At 38.4% G+C, this 20,336-nt stretch overlaps 2 protein-coding genes and 1 long non-coding RNA gene across 5 annotated transcripts in view; 2 read left to right on the top strand and 1 right to left on the bottom strand.

Annotated features, from left to right (window-relative positions):
* The first annotated feature begins 219 nt into the window (after nucleotides 1–219).
* On the top strand, nucleotides 220–9,399 carry ifnlr1 (interferon lambda receptor 1). Its single transcript, XM_026183600.1, has 7 exons — nucleotides 220–632; nucleotides 1,394–1,517; nucleotides 2,899–3,074; nucleotides 3,188–3,372; nucleotides 4,888–5,026; nucleotides 5,971–6,101; nucleotides 6,744–9,399. The coding sequence occupies exons 1-7, from the start codon at nucleotides 584–586 to the stop codon at nucleotides 7,656–7,658; spliced, it is 1,719 nt and encodes a 572-aa protein (XP_026039385.1). The 5' UTR covers nucleotides 220–583; the 3' UTR covers nucleotides 7,659–9,399.
* A 613-nt stretch (nucleotides 9,400–10,012) lies between these two features.
* The window catches only part of myom3 (myomesin 3), a 94,507-nt gene continuing 84,183 nt past the window's right edge, over nucleotides 10,013–20,336 (top strand). The window contains exon 1 of one of the 2 annotated variants that reach the window (XM_026183599.1): nucleotides 10,013–10,339. The gene's annotated coding sequence lies outside the window, so the exon portion shown is untranslated. Of the gene's footprint in view, nucleotides 10,340–10,451; nucleotides 10,510–20,336 lie in introns of those variants that run through there. The other variant, XM_026183598.1, reaches the window with a different exon arrangement.
* The window catches only part of LOC113031483 (uncharacterized), a 38,970-nt gene continuing 32,187 nt past the window's right edge, over nucleotides 13,554–20,336 (bottom strand). For both annotated transcript variants that reach the window (XR_003273744.1, XR_003273743.1), the window contains exon 3: nucleotides 13,554–14,416. This is a non-coding gene — a long non-coding RNA (uncharacterized LOC113031483). The remainder of the gene's footprint in view (nucleotides 14,417–20,336) is intronic.

Here is a 20,336-nt window from a genome sequence, read left to right as displayed (position 1 = left end):
TGTGTGTTATAAGTGTCAACCCTGGGCTGTTTCAGCATATATAACAGTGGTCTGTGACCCATATATACGCAAAGTTTTTTTTCTTTCACTTTCTGTTTTTTCCAGTTTCAAATCTCGATCATTTCCAGTAAACCATGAAAACCTGAAAGACAAGTCCAGAGAGAGATTGACTGACTCAAGGTGAGGAGGGAGGGAAGAAAGAAGGAAGTTGTAATTCTGGAAACAGAAAATGGGCGGGACATATAGCAAGAAGAAAAACAGGAACAAAGTTATGGCAAGTCAAAGTCCAGTACACCTGCACACCTGAGTAAAGCCACTCCTTTCCTAGATCGCATCAGAGATGGTTGAGAAGCAGAGGCAGGGAAATGCTTTGAAACCTTATTCAGCTCCAAGACTTAACAGCGTTTTTCACATTCATTCAGGTTTTGTTTGGGAAGATTTCTGACATCAGGTAGCTTTTTTATGCAGATGTGTTTGTGTGTGTGTGTGTGTGTGTGTGTTTCTTTCCCCCTTTTTTTGTATTTTTTTGGTTTTACTTAAAAGAGAGCAGAACTACCTGGAATTTTTGGAGCCCACATAAGTGATGAAGATGTGGTTCATGAACATTATGATGCTTCTCTTTTTCTGCTTTGGTGAGTACAGCAAGTTAATTTGGATCTTTTTCTCTTATTTACAGGTGTCAACTAGAGGCAGGCTTACACTAAATGGATCATTATTTTCTAACAGCAGAAATAAAAAAGAAACACTTGCAGAATTGAGTTATTCCCTCTTATTTGAAATGAAAGAGTTTCGGTGACCGAGAACTCCTTGGCCATTGTAAATGACCACAAAAAAAAAATTAAAAAAAATGGAGTCTTTAATGGATGACATTGAACCACTAATTTTAAAAAAAGCTAATTCTGAATTTACTGTGTCCAAATTTCAAGCTTTCGATAAACTTCATGCACTTTAAAATTGAAATATAATAATACAATCTGCGCTGTTGAACCACTAAATCTGTGCGTATGGTTTGACTCCAAAATGCAGCTTGTAAAGGATATGGTTTCCCATCCTGAGTCACAGCCTGGGAGTTTTATATCCATGTATCAAAGATATGACTGGAAAAGGAACCAAGAGCTTCTTGAGTTTCAGCCACCTGTTGAAACAAAGCCCATCTTAAATGTTCAGTTCAGTTATACTGGGTAACTGCTACCCTCTTTAGTTCAAAATTCAGGCAGCTGTATTAGCTGAGGGCACGAATGCTTTTAGACCGACTGTATTAAGAAAAAGCAACAGAAATGACTCATTTTGAATTTATTGGTTTTAAAAATACTATCAAAAGAAATCACTTATTCAAACAAAGGATTATTATTTGTAGCAAAAGACTGACAGACTTTTCCCTTTGTCTTTACAGAATCCTCAACTGGCAATGTCACAGTGCAATTTAACTCCAGGAATTTCAATAACATACTCCACTGGGATCCTGCAAAGAGTGATTTTCCAGGGCAAAGGTTACTCTATAGTGTCAAGTACAAGAAGTAAGTCCAGCATGATTGATGCAAGATTATGTGACAGCTGTACTTTCCCTGCACTGTTGCTCTGATATAAGGGGCCAATGCAAACACACTTTTTTGCCAAGTGTTGCTGGTGTCTCATTACAAACTGTCGTGGAAAAGTTATAATGCAACTTGACAACAAGTTAAGAACACAGGGCTGGGTGCCACATGATTTAGGGTTGTATATAGATGTAGTGTTGCGATGGCAGGTATGGCATGCTGGACAAAACCTTGCTTATTTTTACAAATGTCCTCTGCTCACATGACTTGTGTAAAATAATCTTAATCTCTGTTTTATCATTTCTGTATGTTTACTAAAGACATTTAAAAAAAGACTAAAATTGCCACAGACACACACTGTTAATGGTCCTTCCATGAACTACCCCACTGCAGTGGAAAAATACTGTTCTGTTTCTGAGCTCACATACAGGCTACTGCAGAGACAAAAACAAATATTCAATTACTCTTTGAGTAAATCCTGATAAAATCTAAGCTGATTTCAGGCCTTTTCTAATGATTCATACATTTTTGATGACGGTTTTTGGAGATTTGAGATTGGATCTCTTCATACAAAAACATAGAAAATTGCCATTCTTATCCGTCAGGATCTAGAAATCTATTTTGCAAAGAGTAGAGGCCCCTCTGTTGCTTTCCCTCACCACCTCTTTTCCCCCTTTCTCTCCTCCCCTACATGTGTGTTTATAAAAACACAGTGACTCACAACGTGCCTCAAAAATCCCACAGTTAGTCAAGTTTATCATGCTGTTGTGTGGCTTAGAAAACTTCTAAAGAACGTCTAAATATCTCCAAAAAAATAAGGCTTGTTACAAGTGATTAGCAGCCTACGTGTTTGTTTCTATGCTGCTTTCGTCACTAAAGAGAGCTCCAATACTCATATGAAGCTTCCAAGCTGATTTCTTTTTTTACTCTTTTCAATCAGTCTCTACAAACGGCCTCCACAAAGTGGAAATGTCATCTTGTCCAATTAATCATGATGTAGTTTCTTAGACAAATGTCAAGTGCTCCTCCTATCCAATTGACTTTTCTCCCAGCTACTGTCACTTGAAATTTCTGGAGTGATTTTCAGCTTCATTTTAGCTGCAGAGAAAGACTAGCATGCCTGCAGGATAATGGTTTCTTATTAACACAAAATGCTCATTTGTCTCTCTCAAATAAAAAAAACGTATGTGTGGTAAAATGATTATGGAGAATTCTGTGAATTCAGTGCAGCCATTGAGGCGCATAACATTTTCAGTGCTTGAATGCTGGTTTTCACAACTTTTTATAATATACAAGGATTATAATGAATAATTAATATACTTTGCTATCAAAATTCGATTATATTGCACTACTCTCTTTACAGTGATGATAGTGATCAGTCATACAAGATAAAAGACGAGTGTCAGAATATCACCGTCCTGTACTGTGACCTGACGGCAGAAACGCCCTTTGTTTATGATGTTTCTTACCACGCTAAGGTGTTGGTTAATGGCAGAGCTCACGGTTCCACTGAGACAAGGTTTAAACCTTCAGAACACAGTAAGAATACCCATACTCAATCATACATTTCCTTGCATCTTATAGTAAGAACTATTATATCGCAATATTCATCGATTCATCTTTTTTTCCCCATCTTCATCTTTTCTCCATAGCTATTTTTGGTCCACCCATCTTGTCTACATCCACAACAGAGTCGTCTCTGTTTGTTAATGTCACCTTGCCTGTGGGACCAAATGGAGTCTCCATTGCAGACATCATCATTAATGGCAGAAAAGAGCTATTCGAGACTAAATTTATCTATACCTTGAATTTATACTACCCAGATTGGGCTACAGCGGTGAGTGGGAATTTACAATATAAAACATACTGTGTGCATATCTATGTATTGTGTAAAATACGGCACAAGTGAAACCAAAATTACAATAAATTAAAAAAATATAGACATTTAATCTACTACTGTTTGCTGATGACAACAACTGTATGTATCAGTAAGAACAGTGAACCAGTCTACACACATTAAAAAAAGCTCAACTCTGGTAATTCTTATTATTTGAGCCCAACCAATATATATTGGCTAATATTAGCCATTCAGTGATAGTATTTATAGCATTTATAACACCTGATAAGAGTAAATTAACAGCCTTCAAGTGCATTATGAATGTTTTTAATACTATGACCACCAGAGGACACATCTTCAACTTCCCTGTTGGTAACACGTTTTTGGAAAGCTACAAACACAACAACTAAGTGATCAGAGGAAAGTTAAGCATAGTGTAAATGAGTGATCAATGACATATTATAATGTTTCACTGCACTGCCATATTTTGCTAAGGACTAATGACTCATAAGTACGCACTAACAAACACTAGCAGACGTTAGGGAGCTATATTTATGTTTCATGTGAATAAAAGGGTAAAAAAAAAAAATACAACATGAGTATTGAGCTTAACTGCATATCTGTATTTTTATCTTCTGTATCATTTTGTCAAGTGGGCTCTGATTATTGGGGGTGGGTGTTGTTGTATGTTATTTTACTACTAAAGAGCATAGAGAAATTAATGTTGTTGACTAGAAACTTTTTTTTTCTAGCTTGAAGCGTACAAATGCATAAGAATAGGGTTGAGTTTTAAGTATTTTTAAACAAGGAGACAATGCAAACACAAAATAGGAAAAATCAGATTAGAGTCCAAAGCAAAAGATCAGGGAAAAAACTAAGAGCTACATTAAAAGGCCATTTTAAAGGGTTGTGAATAAGGAGTGCTGATTCCATTTTCTTCTGTAACTGATTACCTGCAGTGGCAGGAAATCCCATCTATTTTCCAAATATGGACTGCTAGAAAATGACATAACTGAATTATTCTCTCCTTGCCTAAGTGTTATTTTTCTACTATGGATCAAGACAAAAGGATCGAGACAAATTATGCAGTGCTCTCTTCCATGTGAACGCCTTTGCTAATGTCAAGACAGTCACGGTCGGGTGATGCCATGACATCCTTTATTGTTCCAATATGTTTACATTAAATAAACCTGCTTTCGAATTGTGTTTGACTTCGTGGCTTTGGTTATCTTACTATGACAACCAATCCACACTGGCTTTGAATAACTGAATTTTAAACTGAACTGAAGCTTGATCTGGATAAAATCTGATCTCTATATTGTAAGTGGGCCCCTGACATGCATTTTAAACTTCGTAACAAGCTGAGAAACATATTCTAGATTATTTTAAAAAGCATTTACCATTAGTTCATGTTTAGTTCTCCTGTACATTATAACAGAACACAGCAAAATGTGTTTGATTGCTCTAACCTGTGATTACACAACTATCATTAATATGAACGTATTTTTCCTCTAGCACTTTGAGAGCCACACTGGCCAGTTCAGCATCGACTTAAAGAAGAAGTCTAAATACTGCGGCACAGTCATCTACAAACCATCTTCTGACTGGGGTCGCCCGAGCAGTGAGAGCGCCTCCTTCTGTGTAACACTGCCAGGTTAGCACAATAATGGCAACAGCATATAAAAATATCATTTTATTCAAACATGAATATGTTGGTTGTTTGTTTGTTGGTATTCAAACTATGATGGGCTGTTTTTGAACAACAAAACTTGATGTCAGTTTTGGATGTTAATACTTGTGTACCTTTTTTAAAACTCCTGTACCCTGATAATATTTACAAAAATCAGGTTTCACTTGAGAAAATTGTGTGCTGCTTGACAACCCCATAGGAAGCTTTCAAGGGTCCACCTGCTGAAGAGAAAATGCAAAAATTAAGATGCTTGAAAATGCTGCTTTTTTTTTTACATTTGACTTTAATCAGACTGCACAAATTTCTTCGAGTGACTGCAGTGTTTGATAATAAATCAAGACAGTTTGTTATAAATCAGCGCTTCTTAAAGCCTTTGCATCTGCACCACACAGATGAGGCACTCACTGGCACTGCAATGAAGCAGAAAATGAGGCTACACAATAAACACGCTGTTCCTTCTGTAAATCTGTACTAAAAACGTAATCTTTTTAAATCTCAAAAAAATCTACCCCTATTATTGTGAACTCGATTAGGCAAGAGATAAGATTACACATTGGACTTGCAAAGATAATGTTCTCACCTGTGCTTGCCAGTGTACATTCCTTAGTGCCATATGAGACAGTAAAAGCCACAAGTGCAAAGGAGTTTTCACAGAAAATCCATTTCTGTATTATTTTAGAGGAGTTACAGTTAACTATCATTCAAGTTCATCTCGAAAATACTTCTACATACCGGAAATTCAGGAATGTCTGTATTCATGTGCTCTGTGTGACAGGTGTAGTCAGGATACTCCTTGAGAACATTCCTAAGCATGCACGTCACCCTGGGAAGTTTTATAGCTCCCTGCTTTTAAGTGCTCAAGCATTTTCCTGTAACATGTCTATCAAACAACCTTTCCTCTATTTCAGAAAATCCGTGGATGCTTCTGCGATGGCTTCTCTTGATTGCGGCTGGTGTGGTTGCCTTAGTCATAGTATCAGCTGTGTGTACGTGCAAATATGTGAAAGGTGGAAAGTCAAAGAGCATGACACAAGCACTGGTAAGGCCATTGTTTTGTGTCTTTGTGTCCTTCCTTACTGTCACACAAGGAAATGTTGTCTTACCGGAAAATCAATATCAATTGCACATCACTAACTCAACACAGATTCAGTTTGATAAAGTGTAGCATCAACTTAAGATACAAACAATGAAACACTGTGGGTGTTGTTTTAGTAAAGTCAAAGGAGCATGTGCAGTGAGTCATGGTTTGGTAACAGGTGTTTTTTGTAGTCTGTGTATGCTCTCTTTGCTTTTTGTATCAACGTAGCATTAACTGGGATATATTGCTAAAACATTTAGAGAAAATGAAAACCATACCCATCTGACATTCGCCTGGCAGTCACCGTATACCCTTATTGTTGAGATGGCGATTAATTTTGTGCGAGCGATTGCCCTTTAGGTGCACTTCTTTAAATATGGTGAAATTTGATGTACTTCATTCTTTTTTTGGGGGGGGGGGGGGGGTATATATAAAAAGGAGCATTGTGATTTTGTTACATCTATATCTCTGTACTACAATCTTGAGGCTCAGTAACAATAAATTTAAAAAAATGTAGCATTGGTAGACCTAAAAATACTTTTATCAATTGTTCAAATCGTGTGTGTTTGACTGATCTATATCGCTTCATTGTTTTGGAAACAGGAGGTAACCACTTCTGAAACCCCTAAGATACTGCAGGATCCAGATAGAACTCTCGTAATTTCTCAAGTCGAGGTATGCCCTCACATGGATAAAATAGTTTATGCCAAAATCCAGATGAATAAAAATGGGCCTTCAGTTTGGAATGGAGGCTATTCCCCCCAGGACATCCCTTTCCCTCCCTGGCAAGACCACACTGGCTCCTCTGTGGACACAGGAACACGCAGAACTCCAAATTCTGAGGACACAAGTGCCCAGTCCTCTGACATCTACAGTTCTGTGGCTGTTCTACCTAAAGAGAATGATGACATTCAGGAGGCTGTCACTGAATGTGAAAGACCATTACCGGATGCTGATTCTTGTGACACCAACCCAGATGGGAAGCTGCTGCTGCACACAGTGCGGGATATCAATCAAAAACTCATGTTGCCTTTCCTCAATTTTCAGTCACAGAGCAGCAATAGTGATGCAACATGCCTGTCAAACAAAGAGAGAAAACCTCTCCTATCAGACCTCATACCCTCTATGGATGAGTCATCGTTAGCTTCCTTGCTCAGCTTAAATAGCTCAGAGTGGTCCGATTCTGGATGTGACGATAGCTCTTCAACGACACCGACCCACTCATACTGCACCACCCGTTTTTCTCCATCTCAACCACTTATTCCAGATTCTGACAAGGAATGTGAGACTACACTATCGAGTGATGTCTCATTTGAATCAGGATACAAGCAAAACTGGATGCCTGAATTATGTAGCGGACCTTCTATTATAGACAGTTGCAGAAGGACAAACTACATGTGGACCTGCAATGGCTCCAAAATGGAAGACGACGACAATGAGGAAGTTGAAGACCAGGGAGAAGAAGAGAAATCAAGACCAATTTTCCTGGGAAGTTGGACAATAAGAATTCAAGAATAATAGACTTTGATTGACCCCTAACCCCCACCCACACATCCCGGTCCTTGAATAACTATAGAGAACATTTCTCTGTTTTTTTGACGGGAGGACTGACAGTACTTTGGAGGCAGAACTCCAGTAGATGGGTGGGTTAGCAACACACTGTATTGTTCAAGATGGAGAACTGCCTCTGAATTGTTAAGTACATTTCACTCCTATGCGTGGCATATTTTCCTGTTTGTATCGTATATTTTTGTATATTTTTATTTATTATCTGACAATTGCAAAATATTGGTAGAAACTAACTGGGTTTACATTTAAAAGCCTGGGTGCATTTGCTGTTTATAAATTCTGCAAATTCTTTGTCACTGTCACTTTTTAGCCAAAAAACCCACTTAAAAAAAAAACAAAAAACAAAAAACAACAACATAATTTGCATTTTATATGAGGTTAAACAGCCAAAGTTTACCTCCTTCCAAACTAATAACATCTGTTCTGAATATGTCATTGTGTAATGTCTAAAGTGAAGTGAATAGGTGTCAACAAACATCTCATTTCTTAGGGAATTCATAGCATATCTCACATTTTATGTAATGGGCAACAAAAAGAAAAAGTTGCACACTATTAATAACTCCCAAAACTCTAATGACACATCACAAGCATGCGTGTTTGTGTGTTATCTCTTTGACAACATGTTGCAACTTATTACAAACCCTAAATACACAAATCCAGTCTGGTCATTTTTAAATTACAATGTGGGCGATCAGCCTTAAAGATTAGATGGGAAAACAAATGCGATTGCATAGTGGCTGAACACAGCAGCAGACTGAGCCCGACACTTATTGTCACATATTGAGGTGTTTAAAATGGGAGTAAAATGACTGAATGTCTGCAGGACAACAATATATTCAATTTCTTTTCTCATCAGCATGTTTCAGTGTTAACAGATTTACAATTCATGAAATGGCTACATTTATGTATATAAAAAGAAATGGTTTTTTTCATCGCAATGTTTACGAACTCAATGTTTGCTGTTCTTCCAGCAGAAGGAAACAGACGGTATCACATATATTAGAAGGTGGCGTTGGTTTCCACGCACGCCATGTAGATAACACTGAGGCTTTTAATAGCGTCAGTGCAGACTTTTAAATACACCTATAAAGTAATAATGTCAGGTGTGTTGAAACCATGTGATGTGAGTCACAAATGAACTTTGTACAGCACATTTTAGACGTCTGTTTTATAACAGATGATATATAATCTGTCTGTGTTCTTTATTTACACTTTGTAAATTTCCACTTACTGTTTATGTTGGAAGTTCATCTTTGCAAGTCTGAGTAGCATTAAGAGATAAGAGTTTAATAACAACCATTGAGTAACATGTTCTACAGTAAAATTTGTGAAAGTGTCATTTTCAGTTTTGAGTTATTACTGGAAATTATTAAAATGTCTATATACTGGAGAACTTCCTTAGAAACTGTTGCAGTGTGAGTGTAGCAGAGACACAGTTCTGTATGCAAGCTTGATTGGGAAAACTCTGAACATATTCTGAAGAAATGTCTAAGAAATGTTTTGATTAATGGGCATTCACTAACCAAAATATTGGTTAGACAGTGCTTATGTGAAAAAACCATGCCAACGAAATAAATTTGCATCTGTTTTGTAACATACTGAAAGTTCTTGCAACATGCCGTACACATTGACCTCGTCACGTAATAAAGAGGTGATGTGGACGGTGCAAAGAATCCAAAGTTCAACTCAACCGCCTGTTGCTAAGTGCATGTTTTCAGTCAACTAATGATGATAAAGTAGCTTTGTTTTTCTACTTCTGCCTGGGTGAACATGCTGTAAAAGTCTCGTGCTTAACAGTTTAAAAAAAACAGTTGTTATGTTGAAAATCACAAGTGGCACTGATTTAGCAACAGACTGCACACTGAGAATAGAAATGTCATTAAATGGTTAAATGGTTAGAAGGCACGCTCAGAGGGGGTAGTTTAAATTATAGCCTAAAGAATCTAAGAAGGGCTGACCCAATTGATTGTGATTTGAGCTTATATACAAAAAATACACAGCATTGTTGGCAACTGTATCTGTAGCCTAAAATGAGAGTCCATTGTTTTGTTTGGGTTTTTTGTTTTGTTTGGGCCAGACACTATTGGACCTCAAACCTGTGGTCCAAAATATTGTGTCCTTTGGAGCTGGTGGGCAGCAACCCCTGCCCCCATTTGCATTGGAAACCCCGGGTTACCTGTACCGGGTTCCCACGCTACCTTCCCGGCGAAAGCGTCCTCGTCGCCGGGGTAAACGAAGCGGTCGCCTGGTGAAGCTAAAGGTTTACCTAAAGAATTATTCTGCTCTTTTCCGACCAGTGCATGGATTCTTGCCAAGGCTGTTTGCGTCTCGGCGTTTTCTGGATCCTGTTGATACCTGTTTGGTGCCTGTGGTCGGCTTTGATGATGATGCTCCTCGGCCTCGCTGCCCATGCCCTCCCAGGCTAAACCTCCGCTGTCAACATTATCGGAATCTGAGATCGCTGCGGCGGGTTTCTGGACCTCCTGAACCCCGAGCGCCAACTCCAGCTCCAGCTAGGATTGGCCTGGTGAACGCCAGATCACTTTTAAACAAAACTTTTATTCTTCGGGACTTCTTCAGTTCCCGTGATCTGGATTTTCTGTGTGTGACTGAGACGTGGCTGAGTGTTGGTGAGTCCAGTGTTCTATCTGAACTTTTACCTGTGGATTGTTGCTATTTTAACTCGCCACGGATGTCAGGCAGAGGTGGAGGCACAGTGACTGTTTACAAAAAGGATTTTAAATGTAAGCAGTGTTTTCTACAGCCTTCGTTCTCCAGCTTTGAACTTACCTCATTTGAGGTGAGTCGTACAAACCCGATTTTCTGCGCTGTCATCTATCGCCCCCCGAAATACAATAAGAACTTCATAAACGACTTTTCTGATTTTTTAGCTGGGATTATGCCCAACTATGATAGTGTTCTTATTGTTGGAGATTTTAATATACATGTATGCTGTCCTGATAAGCCACTGGTAAAGGACTTTTTAAGCCTTATTGACTCTTTTAGCCTGGTACAGTCCGTACGTGGCCCTACACATGAGCACGGACACACACTGGACCTTGTTCTGTCATATGGTCTGCCTGTCACTGACTTGGAGATTTGTGACTGTGCACTCTCAGATCATATGCCTGTGTTATTCAACGTTGGTTTGACATATACCGCAGTTAAACCTGGCGCTGCTACTCGGTGCTGTCGGGTTATTAACCCCGCCACTGCTGCGCAGTTTTCTGCTGCTTTTAATCAGCTCGGCGGGCCTTCTGACTTTGTTTCCTCTGACACAGAAGACCTACATTCCTGGTTTAATTCTTGCTGTCAAAAAATCATGGACTCTGTGGCTCCTTTAAAAACCAGGCAGCTTAAGGCTAAACCTGAGCCTTGGTTTAATAAGAGCAGTCGTGCTGTTAAGAGGGAATGTCGTCGAGCAGAACGGAGGTGGAAAAAGGATAAACTGCATGTATCATTTCAAATTCTCAAAGACTGCTGGCATCGCTACCAGAACACTGTTAAAGAGGCAAAAAGGGAATATTTTGCAAATATTATTTCTTCCAACTGTCATAACCCACGTGTGTTATTTAGGACCATTGACACTGTTCTTAATACTCCTTTGAATGTCTGTTTGGAAGTTTCTCCTGAGATTTGCAATGATTTTCTGAACTTTTTTATTGAAAAGGTTGTCACCATCAGGGCTCTTATCACAGCTCCTGACTCTGACCCCTCTGTCTCTGTCCCTTGTGCTGCTGTTTTCACTCAGTTTGAGCTTGTGACGCTCTCCTCTTTAGAGAATGTGGTTCGCCATATTAAGCCCACAGGTTCCCCACGGGATCCTGTCCCTCCACAATTCTTTAAAGAAATTTTTCCTAGTATACAACAGTATGTCCTTGACATTATTAACAGCAGTCTGTCTTCTGGTGTGGTTCCTGCAAATTTCAAACATGCAGTAGTACAGCCACTGCTTAAGAAACCTGGCCTTGATCACACAGTTTTAGCGAACTATAGGCCTATTTCCAAGCTGCCTTTAGTCTCCAAGGTTTTAGAGAAAATTGTTTTTAGTCAACTGAAAGATTTTCTAGATGAAAATGGAATCTTTGAGGTTTTTCAGTCAGGTTTTAAAACCCTTCACAGCACAGAATCTGCATTACTAAGGGTTTTTAATGACATCCTTCTGGCATGTGATTCTGGTAACCATGTTGTTCTTGTCTTGCTTGACCTAACTGCTGCCTTTGACACAGTAGACCACAATATTTTAATTTCTCGATTACATGATGTAGTGGGTATTGGTGGCACTGCACTCAATTGGTTTAGGTCTTATTTGTCAGATAGAACTTTCTCTGTCAGCCTTCTCGGTTACGAATCGTCTTCTGCTCCTCTGTCATGTGGTGTCCCACAGGGCTCAATTTTAGGGCCACTGCTCTTTTCTCTGTATCTACTGCCTCTGGGTTCTATCCTTAGAAGGCATGGGATCTCATTTCACTGTTATGCCGATGACTGCCAAATTTATTTGACACTAAAACGCAAGGATGCCATCTCCATAAAACCTCTCTTGACATGTCTAGATGACATTAAAGCTTGGTTGGCTCTAAACTTTTTAAATTTTAATAAAAAGAAAACAGAAGTGTTGGTGTTTGGACCCAGTGGTCCCTGTGAGTCCTCCTCTGTTGTTTTAGGATCCCTGGAAGTCTATTTTAAATCTGTTGTTACTGACCTTGGTTTTAAGTTGGACAGTGATTTTAAATTGGACAACCAAATCAGAGCAGTGGTGAAGTCCAGTTTTTATCATTTAAGGCGACTGGCAAGACTAAAATCTTTTCTTTCGAGGCAGCACCTTGAAACAGTGATCCATGCTTTTATTTCTTCCCGCCTGGACTACTGTAACTCACTTTATGTGGGGGTCAGTCAGTCATTGCTCTCACGTCTGCAGCTGGTTCAAAATGCGGCTGCACGACTCCTAACAGGAACTCGAAAAAGAGAGCATATAACCCTGGCCTCTCTGCACTGGCTGCCTGTGTCTTTTAGAGTTAATTTTAAAATTCTTATGTTTGTTTTTAAATGTCTACACAGTCTTGCCCCGCCTTACCTCTCTGAGCTTCTTCATCCCCACATACCCTGTCGGTCTCTCAGGTCAGCTGACCAGCTGCTCCTGGAGGTACCGAGATCCAGGAGGAAGCTCAGAGGGGACAGGGCCTTCTCTATTGTGGCTCCAAAATTATGGAATAATTTGCCCATGCATGTTAGAGAGGCCCCTTCACTGTCCACTTTTAAATCACGTCTTAAAACCCACTTTTATTCCTTGGCTTTTAACCTCAGTGAGACTTAGTTTCTTTTTTAATGCAGTAGTTATTTAATTAATGATTTCACTCTTCTTTTATTTGTTTTTTATTTATATCTCATGTAATTTTATTTTACAGTTCCAATGTACAGCACTTTGTGTCAGCTGTGGTTGTTTTAAAGTGCTTTATAAATAAAGTTGATGATGATGATGATGAGTAGCTAGGAGAGAAAATGATCCTTCCATTCACTATTCAAACTGAAAAGGGTAAAAGTGTAGCTAACTTCAAGACATGATACAGTATAAGCTTTTGTGCGCACCTCAGATTTAATGGCCATTGTTAGCTTAGTTATACAACTGTTACCAGATATGCTAATAAGATATTTTCCAATGAAAAGCTGACCTATAAGCAGGAAACAAAGAAAAAAGTAAGTGATATGCAATGCTTCACTCAAAACAAGCCTTAAATATCTAATCAGAATAACAGATTCATTGTAACTACTATACGCCGCTGTACTATGACTTTTTCCTTTTTCTTCTTTTTTTGGGGGGCAGTGGGGGGGGGGGGGGGGGGGGGGGCGGCTTAAGTGGACAAAATAAACAAAATAAAATTAATTATATTTTGAAGGTAATGTCAAGATATGATAAATCATTCAATGTAATATACAGGTTTCAAAGCCAAATTAGTAGTGGCAAATCTAATTTCAAAGTTGCATCAGTAACAAAAACACAATGCCCTCAATATAACAAAAGGAGCAGCTTCATATATCATGGAAACACAATTTGCAGAGTGCACTTTGTAGGACAGTGACAAAAAATTTTTACAAACACACACACACACATACACACACGCACGCACACAGTATGAAAAATAACCACACAATTAAATCAATACATCCTGAGACACGATATCGTCACAAACTTACATTATGAACATGTCAGAAGCTTAGATTTATGACCATGCTGCCTGGTAGAAATTACTTGAAATCCAAAGCTCCTGGAAATGTGTGACACAGAAGTAAAGCACCTAGACAGCTACATGGAAACAAAGAAGTGATACCGTCTAATGTGACAGATTGTGCAGCAGATTATTGGTTTTAAAAGTCAAAGATAATGCCAGGTTGTCCAGACAGCTTCCCCATGAGGGCTTTTTTGTTTATCTTGTATCTTTTATAAAACTAGTACTGTGTTTTACTTTATTTTTAAAGGAACAATATAACTCCTGCATTAGTGGATGATGCTGATAGCTAAGGTTCAATTTTGCTTCGCTGTTCTGTGCAAACAAGTAGACACAAAGTATTTTGTGCAATAGAGTTCACAGCCCTTGGGTGTTCTGCAACTCTCTTCATCCAAATACAAGCGTCTGAATGAACATGGGGCTCCTGCTCTGCCCTTTACATATAAATGAATGGGTTCATCAGTTCTTGAAGAGAGAATAGGTCTGAAACATAAAGGGAAAAGTAGATATTGTTTAACATTAGTAGAGTGCTGGAGCTGAAAAGCAGTTCAATTTTATTCAGTTTTATTTATATAGCACCAATCACAATAATAGTCCCTCAAAGTGATTTATATTGTAAGATAAAGACACTACAATAATACAAAGAAAACCCCAACAATCAGATGACCCTCTATGTGCAAGCACTTCGCGACAGTGTAGTGTTAACAGGAAGAAAACTCCAGCAGAAAAAGCATCAAGCAGGGGCGGCTATCTGCCATGATTGGTTGGTGTTTAGGGAAGGGAGACAGGACAAAAACATGCTGCGGAAGAGAGTTTAATAACTACTAATGATTAAATGCAGTGTGGTGTAAAAACACAAAGAGTTAAAAGAGGTAGCGATGAAGAAATGATCAATGCATCATAGCAGCCCCCTTAGTTTTGACCCAGGCAAAACTAAGGGAGAGTTCAGGCTCACTTTATCAAGCCCTTACTATAAGATTTATCAAAAATGTAAGGTATAGCCTAATCTTAAAAGTAAAGAGTGTCTTTCTCCTGAAGCTAAACTGGAAGCTGGTTCCTCAGAAGAGAGGCCTGAAAGCTGAATGCTCTACCCCCCTCTACTATTAATCGTCCTGGGAATCACAAGCAAGCCAGCAGTCTGAGAGCAAAGTGCTCTACTGGGGTGATATGGTACCACGAGGTCTTTAAAATTAGATGGGTGATTAGATTTCAAAACCTAGTATGTGAGGGAAAGGATTTTTAATTTGATTCTGGATTTAACAGAGACCCAAGCAAGAGAAGCTTAAGGGAAGCATCCATAATTAACCTTAATGTGTAAGGAATTCTCCCCATTTGCATGAACAAACTGTAATCTACTAGACAGATATTATTCAATTCTGCAGAGGAGTAAATATGACTACTATACTACTATAAATATTTTACAACTATGCTTTCAAGAACTTTTGAAATTAGCTAAGAATTAGCTAAGAAATCTAGGTTAAGCAATGCCTTGTTAAGTAATGATTTCATTACCACAACCTTAAAGACTTATGGCGTTGAGAGATAGATTGATGATATTCAAGATCAAAGTGTTAATTAATGGTAGAGCTACGCTGCGCAGTCTTGTCAGAATAGAATCTAGCTGCTGAAAGTGATTACTAAAGTTAACTCAGAAAGATCAATCGGAGAGCCTTAATAAATATCTGTAGTATTCAAAGTTGCTTGCTCATTATGAATATTTTTTTTATGTTCTGGATTAATTTTTATTTGGAAAAGAGATTCATGAAGTCATTACTAGTTCGCTTTAAAGGAATGCTTGGGTCAACAGAGTTTTGACTCTTTGTCAGCCTTGCTGACTGGCTACAGTGCTGAAAACCTGAGGTTGTTCCAATTTCCATCCAAACACTAATGAACAGTAAGTCCTAGCTTTACATAGGGCTTTATATAGGCCAACACATTCTTTTTCCAGGCTAAACAAAGATATTTTACATTAGTGCAATGCTATTTCCTCTCCAGACTAAAGGTTCTCTGCTTTAAGGGTCTTCTGATTTAAGGCTTTCTTTTTCAGAGAAACCACAGTATCCAGAGTTGGATGAAGTGATGATTTAACACTGTTAACAAGATAATTGACCTCTGTGCGAGTAGAGTTTAGGTAGCTGCTCTGCACTCTACTGGCACACGGCATTGAAGATAAAAGTAAAGGAATTACATACATTAGTTACAGCATTTTCAGTAAGACATCTACTGCAATGAGATTTATTCCCCACTGCTGTGTTATTAAGAAATGATCAGACAAAAGAGGGTTTTCAGGTAATACTGCTAAATGTTCAGTTTAAGAAAAAAATCCAGGGCTTATTTAAAGTGGTGGGTGAGCTCATTTACATTTTGAGAGAAGCCAACTGAGTCTAATAATAGATTAAATGCAGTGTTGAGTGTTTTCAGCATTTACATGGATCTTAAAATCACGTACTATGAGTATGTTATCTGAACTGAGCACTAAATTAAATCAAAAGTCAGATAATTTAGATTGAAACTCTAAGTAAGGTTCAGGTTTACAAATTTACATAATTTCCTTAGGGATGTTGTTACATAGGGAACAAATAATTAAAAACAATCGCAGTTTTCCAGTTAGGGCGTACAAAGGTGAGCAAGGCTTGCAAATATTTCAAAACTCTTTCCGTTTCTTTGGTTGATTAATAAGTGGAGTAACAGATTGCTCCAACAAAATTAAAAAAGAAAGAAAGAAAGAAACTAAAGTAGACCGACAACAATGAAATGTATGTGAAAGGATCTTGTGTGTAAGAGTAAGTGGGTAGTCGAGAGACAAAGAAACTGGGTAACACCCAGAAAAGAAAAAGGAAGGAAAGTAGGACAACAACCTACATGAGAACAAACTGTGCTGTGGAGAAGTGAGGAAAGCAAACAAGAGGATTTTAAACTGTAGCCGTGGTGTTTCAAAAAGTCTTTGAGAAATTAGGGTTTTTCTATCTGTTGTGTTTAGAAAGTCATGGCATAAAGCATATTGTCAAGCTTTCAAGCTCGTGCCCCGCATCTCCCCATCTGGCTCCTCTTTGGACAGATGTACAAAAGAAACTAGGAGCAGTAACAAGCAGTAGTTTGTCTGTCAGAAAGCCGTCTTTCTCCACTTTCAAGCCTTGACAAGATTGAATAGGAGATCTCAGGGCAAACCCTCGAGTCTTACAGCTATAAAAGAACCTGCAATGGGGAATAGCAGTTTGGATGAACCCAATGCTTCTGCACCCAATGAGTGTCAGACAGTGTTGAGGGAGTGTGCCTCCCCTGGATCAATGAATATACTGACAGACTGACTACCTGGGCCACTTAAGTTAAGACAACACGCAGGCAACCATGTTAGACAGTTGCATAAATAACTGCCCATTTCAATTATTGCCAGAAAACTCAAAGGCTGATTGTATTTACAGAAACAAACACCTTGATTACAATTCTTTTCTTATTGTTTTTCATATAAATTACAATATTGTTAATTCTAAAAAAAATGCCAGTGCTCCCCCTCAGCCTCCTAATAAAAGCACCTACTGTATGGTTTAAATTTGAAAATCCTAGGGATTTTCTGAAACGTTGACCTCTGACCTTGATGTCCAGGTTACTGGGATTGCAACTTGACTGAGATTTGTAGTAAATGCACCTATAGCATGAATTTGAAAGTCCTACTTCCCCTCGTTCTTGAGCTATCATGTTCATAACATTTCAAAAAAAATTTGACCTCAAGGTCACTGGGATTCAAACGCACCCAAAATCTTTAGTAGTTTCATCGATGGTATTTGTTTCAAAATCCTGTGTTGTCTCTTAGTTATTGCATTCACAAACTTGGTGTTCATGCTGCCCCACCCGCCTTCACAGTTACGATAATGCTTAGCTTAGCGTTAAAAAATTTTTTTTTCAAAAAATGCTCAATTTATGACCTTAAACGTCCTTGTTGAAGTATTTAATAGAGATCTCAATATTTAATAGCTCCTGTGATATTTCGTTTGCGAAGCAGTCTTTATGAGTGTTATTTTGGGTCATGTTCAGCTAATTTATCTTTTGTATAACCAGGCAATGCAAAATTCTAGTTTGGAGAGATACAACAAAAAGAGGAAAAACTTATTTGAAGAAAATATATTTGAAGATGCTCAGAGAACATAACTACGGAGCCCCGCAGGGGACATGGGAGAAAAAAAAATGAAGACAAACTTTTGCGAGATCTCACAAAACAAACTCGGGATCTCGCAAAAGTTTTGCGAGATCTCACAAAAGTTTTAGCCGCATTCTTCGGAGGCCGCCAGCTCGAAGCCAACCGGGAGGTCGAGGCACGATGTGCCGGGAAAGCGGTGTTCCTCCCGGCTGTAGTTGGTCTCGACCTCCCGTTAGCTTCGAGATGGTGGGTGTCAGATGTCCGAAAACGTCGGAGCACTTTTGCAAATATGTGATGTCTTGTAAACCGAGCAGGTATCTGACGTTTACACAACTACATTCACGCCTCAAAATATCTTAAAAGTGTATTTTGTGACCCAGAAAGAGTAATATTACAACTAAGTAGCTGCCGCCATTGTTGGAATTCAACTTTTGCAAGATCTCGCAAAAGTTTTGCGAGATCCCGAGTTTGTTTTGCGAGATCTCGCAAAAGTCAGTCTTAATTTTTTCTCCCATGTCCCCTGCAGGGCTCCGTACATAACAGCTATAGGTTTGGGGGTCTCGTCATAAAACTATCAACATCCCTCCAATCTCAGATGCAGCCATCTGTTTTCTAATTATGTCTTTTCTGATAAGGTGCAGAGAGTTAATTGGGTCTATTGAAATGCATCCATGCCTCATAGCTAATAACTCTGCACTCTGATCTTCAAGGTCCTTCATTAAAGGTTCTCATTATCCTCATAAGATAATAGAGAGAGAAAGTCAACTTTCAGCTAATAAAAGACTGCAAAATAGTTTGTCTTTTTACACAAGAGAGTGTGTATGACTTGCCAGTTACTTACAAATATAAGACATAAAGCAATGTGTGTTAATAGTATGAAAATGAATGAGGGGAAACAAGATGTTTAACAAAGATAATGCTATAAATAGCTTGATATTCTTGGGGATTGGGGATGCAGCCTTCCTAAAGTATAGCCCCAAACTCTGAAACAAGAAACTTTTAATCTGGCATTTAAACAGTCCATACAATTAATAACAACAGCTATAGCAACTGGGTTCAGCCACATTTAAAAGTCTGGTAGATGCAGGGCTGATCGATATATTTTTCATCAATATCATATTGACCTTCTGCTTTTGTTTCTTCCAAGATTGTTTTCATATTTTTCTGTGCTTGACATGATTTTATGTTTGACTATGTATTTACATGTCTACGTGTGCGCTTCTGTAGGTATGTATTTCTGATGGTTTTTATGTTTGTATAAATTTCTGCTTTAATAAGTGATTTTTTTTATGCCTGTGAAGCTCTTTGAACCCAAATAAAAGTCCATTTAGCTGAATTAAATTGATCTTTGCCATTTTGCATTGGGCCTAAGTTACACAGGCCTAGAGACCAGTAAGCATACCAGCGAGTGGTTGTCAGACATACCAAGCAACCACAGATTGTTAGAGAAAAATGAGTTGTGGCAGTTATTAGGTGAAATTGGTTGAGAGAGGTATACTGTGCTGCACCAAAAAACTTTGCATGCAAGTAGATGGCTGCACTCGCCAATGGTTAGCATGGAAGAAGCCAACTTAAACCATAAATGGAAAAGTTTTGCCCTCAAACTAAAAGATGTACTTTTTTTTGGTAACATTTCTCGGTTGCAGCAGTAAGGCACAACATTTACTCTGAAGGCAAACATTCCCCGTTTACCTTTTTGCGCTGCACTTTTTCAAGTTTCACCACAGCTTGCCAACCATTGGGCAACTGTTTACAGACTTTATGGTATCTTAAAGGCACACTATGAATAACCACATCAGTTTGCTAGTGACCAAAGTAATCACAAGGTAGTTTCTGGTGTGGAACCATCTAAGGAAAGCCATTGAACTCCAGCAGGCACTTACCAACTGGTGAGGGAATACAGTTTGTTCCCTAGTGACTGGATGTTTTGTTTTTGCCTGAATTGATCAGTTGCCGATTATGTATTAATTCTCGATGACCTGTACTTTTATAATGTACACTGTATACCATTTGTTATTTCTATATATATATATATGCAGTGATAGGATTGTGTTACTGGATAAAGACACTTTTCTATTAGTATTTTTGATTAATATAACTTTAAACTCTACTCACACAGAGCTCATTTGTTTATTAGCTAAATCAGTTATTTACATTCCTTAAACATCAAAGACAAAATCTGATGTTTAAGAAAAGATTATACAAGAAGAATACAACACTGATTAATTTCCCTATGTCAGAGTAAATTGCTACCTTAATTCTTGTAAA

Source organism: Astatotilapia calliptera, chromosome 11 (genome assembly GCF_900246225.1).
Source record: "Astatotilapia calliptera chromosome 11, fAstCal1.2, whole genome shotgun sequence".
Lineage (NCBI taxonomy): Eukaryota > Metazoa > Chordata > Actinopteri > Cichliformes > Cichlidae > Astatotilapia > Astatotilapia calliptera.
Note: the sequence above shows the minus strand (reverse complement) of the source record. Positions and strands in the feature narration are given on the sequence as shown.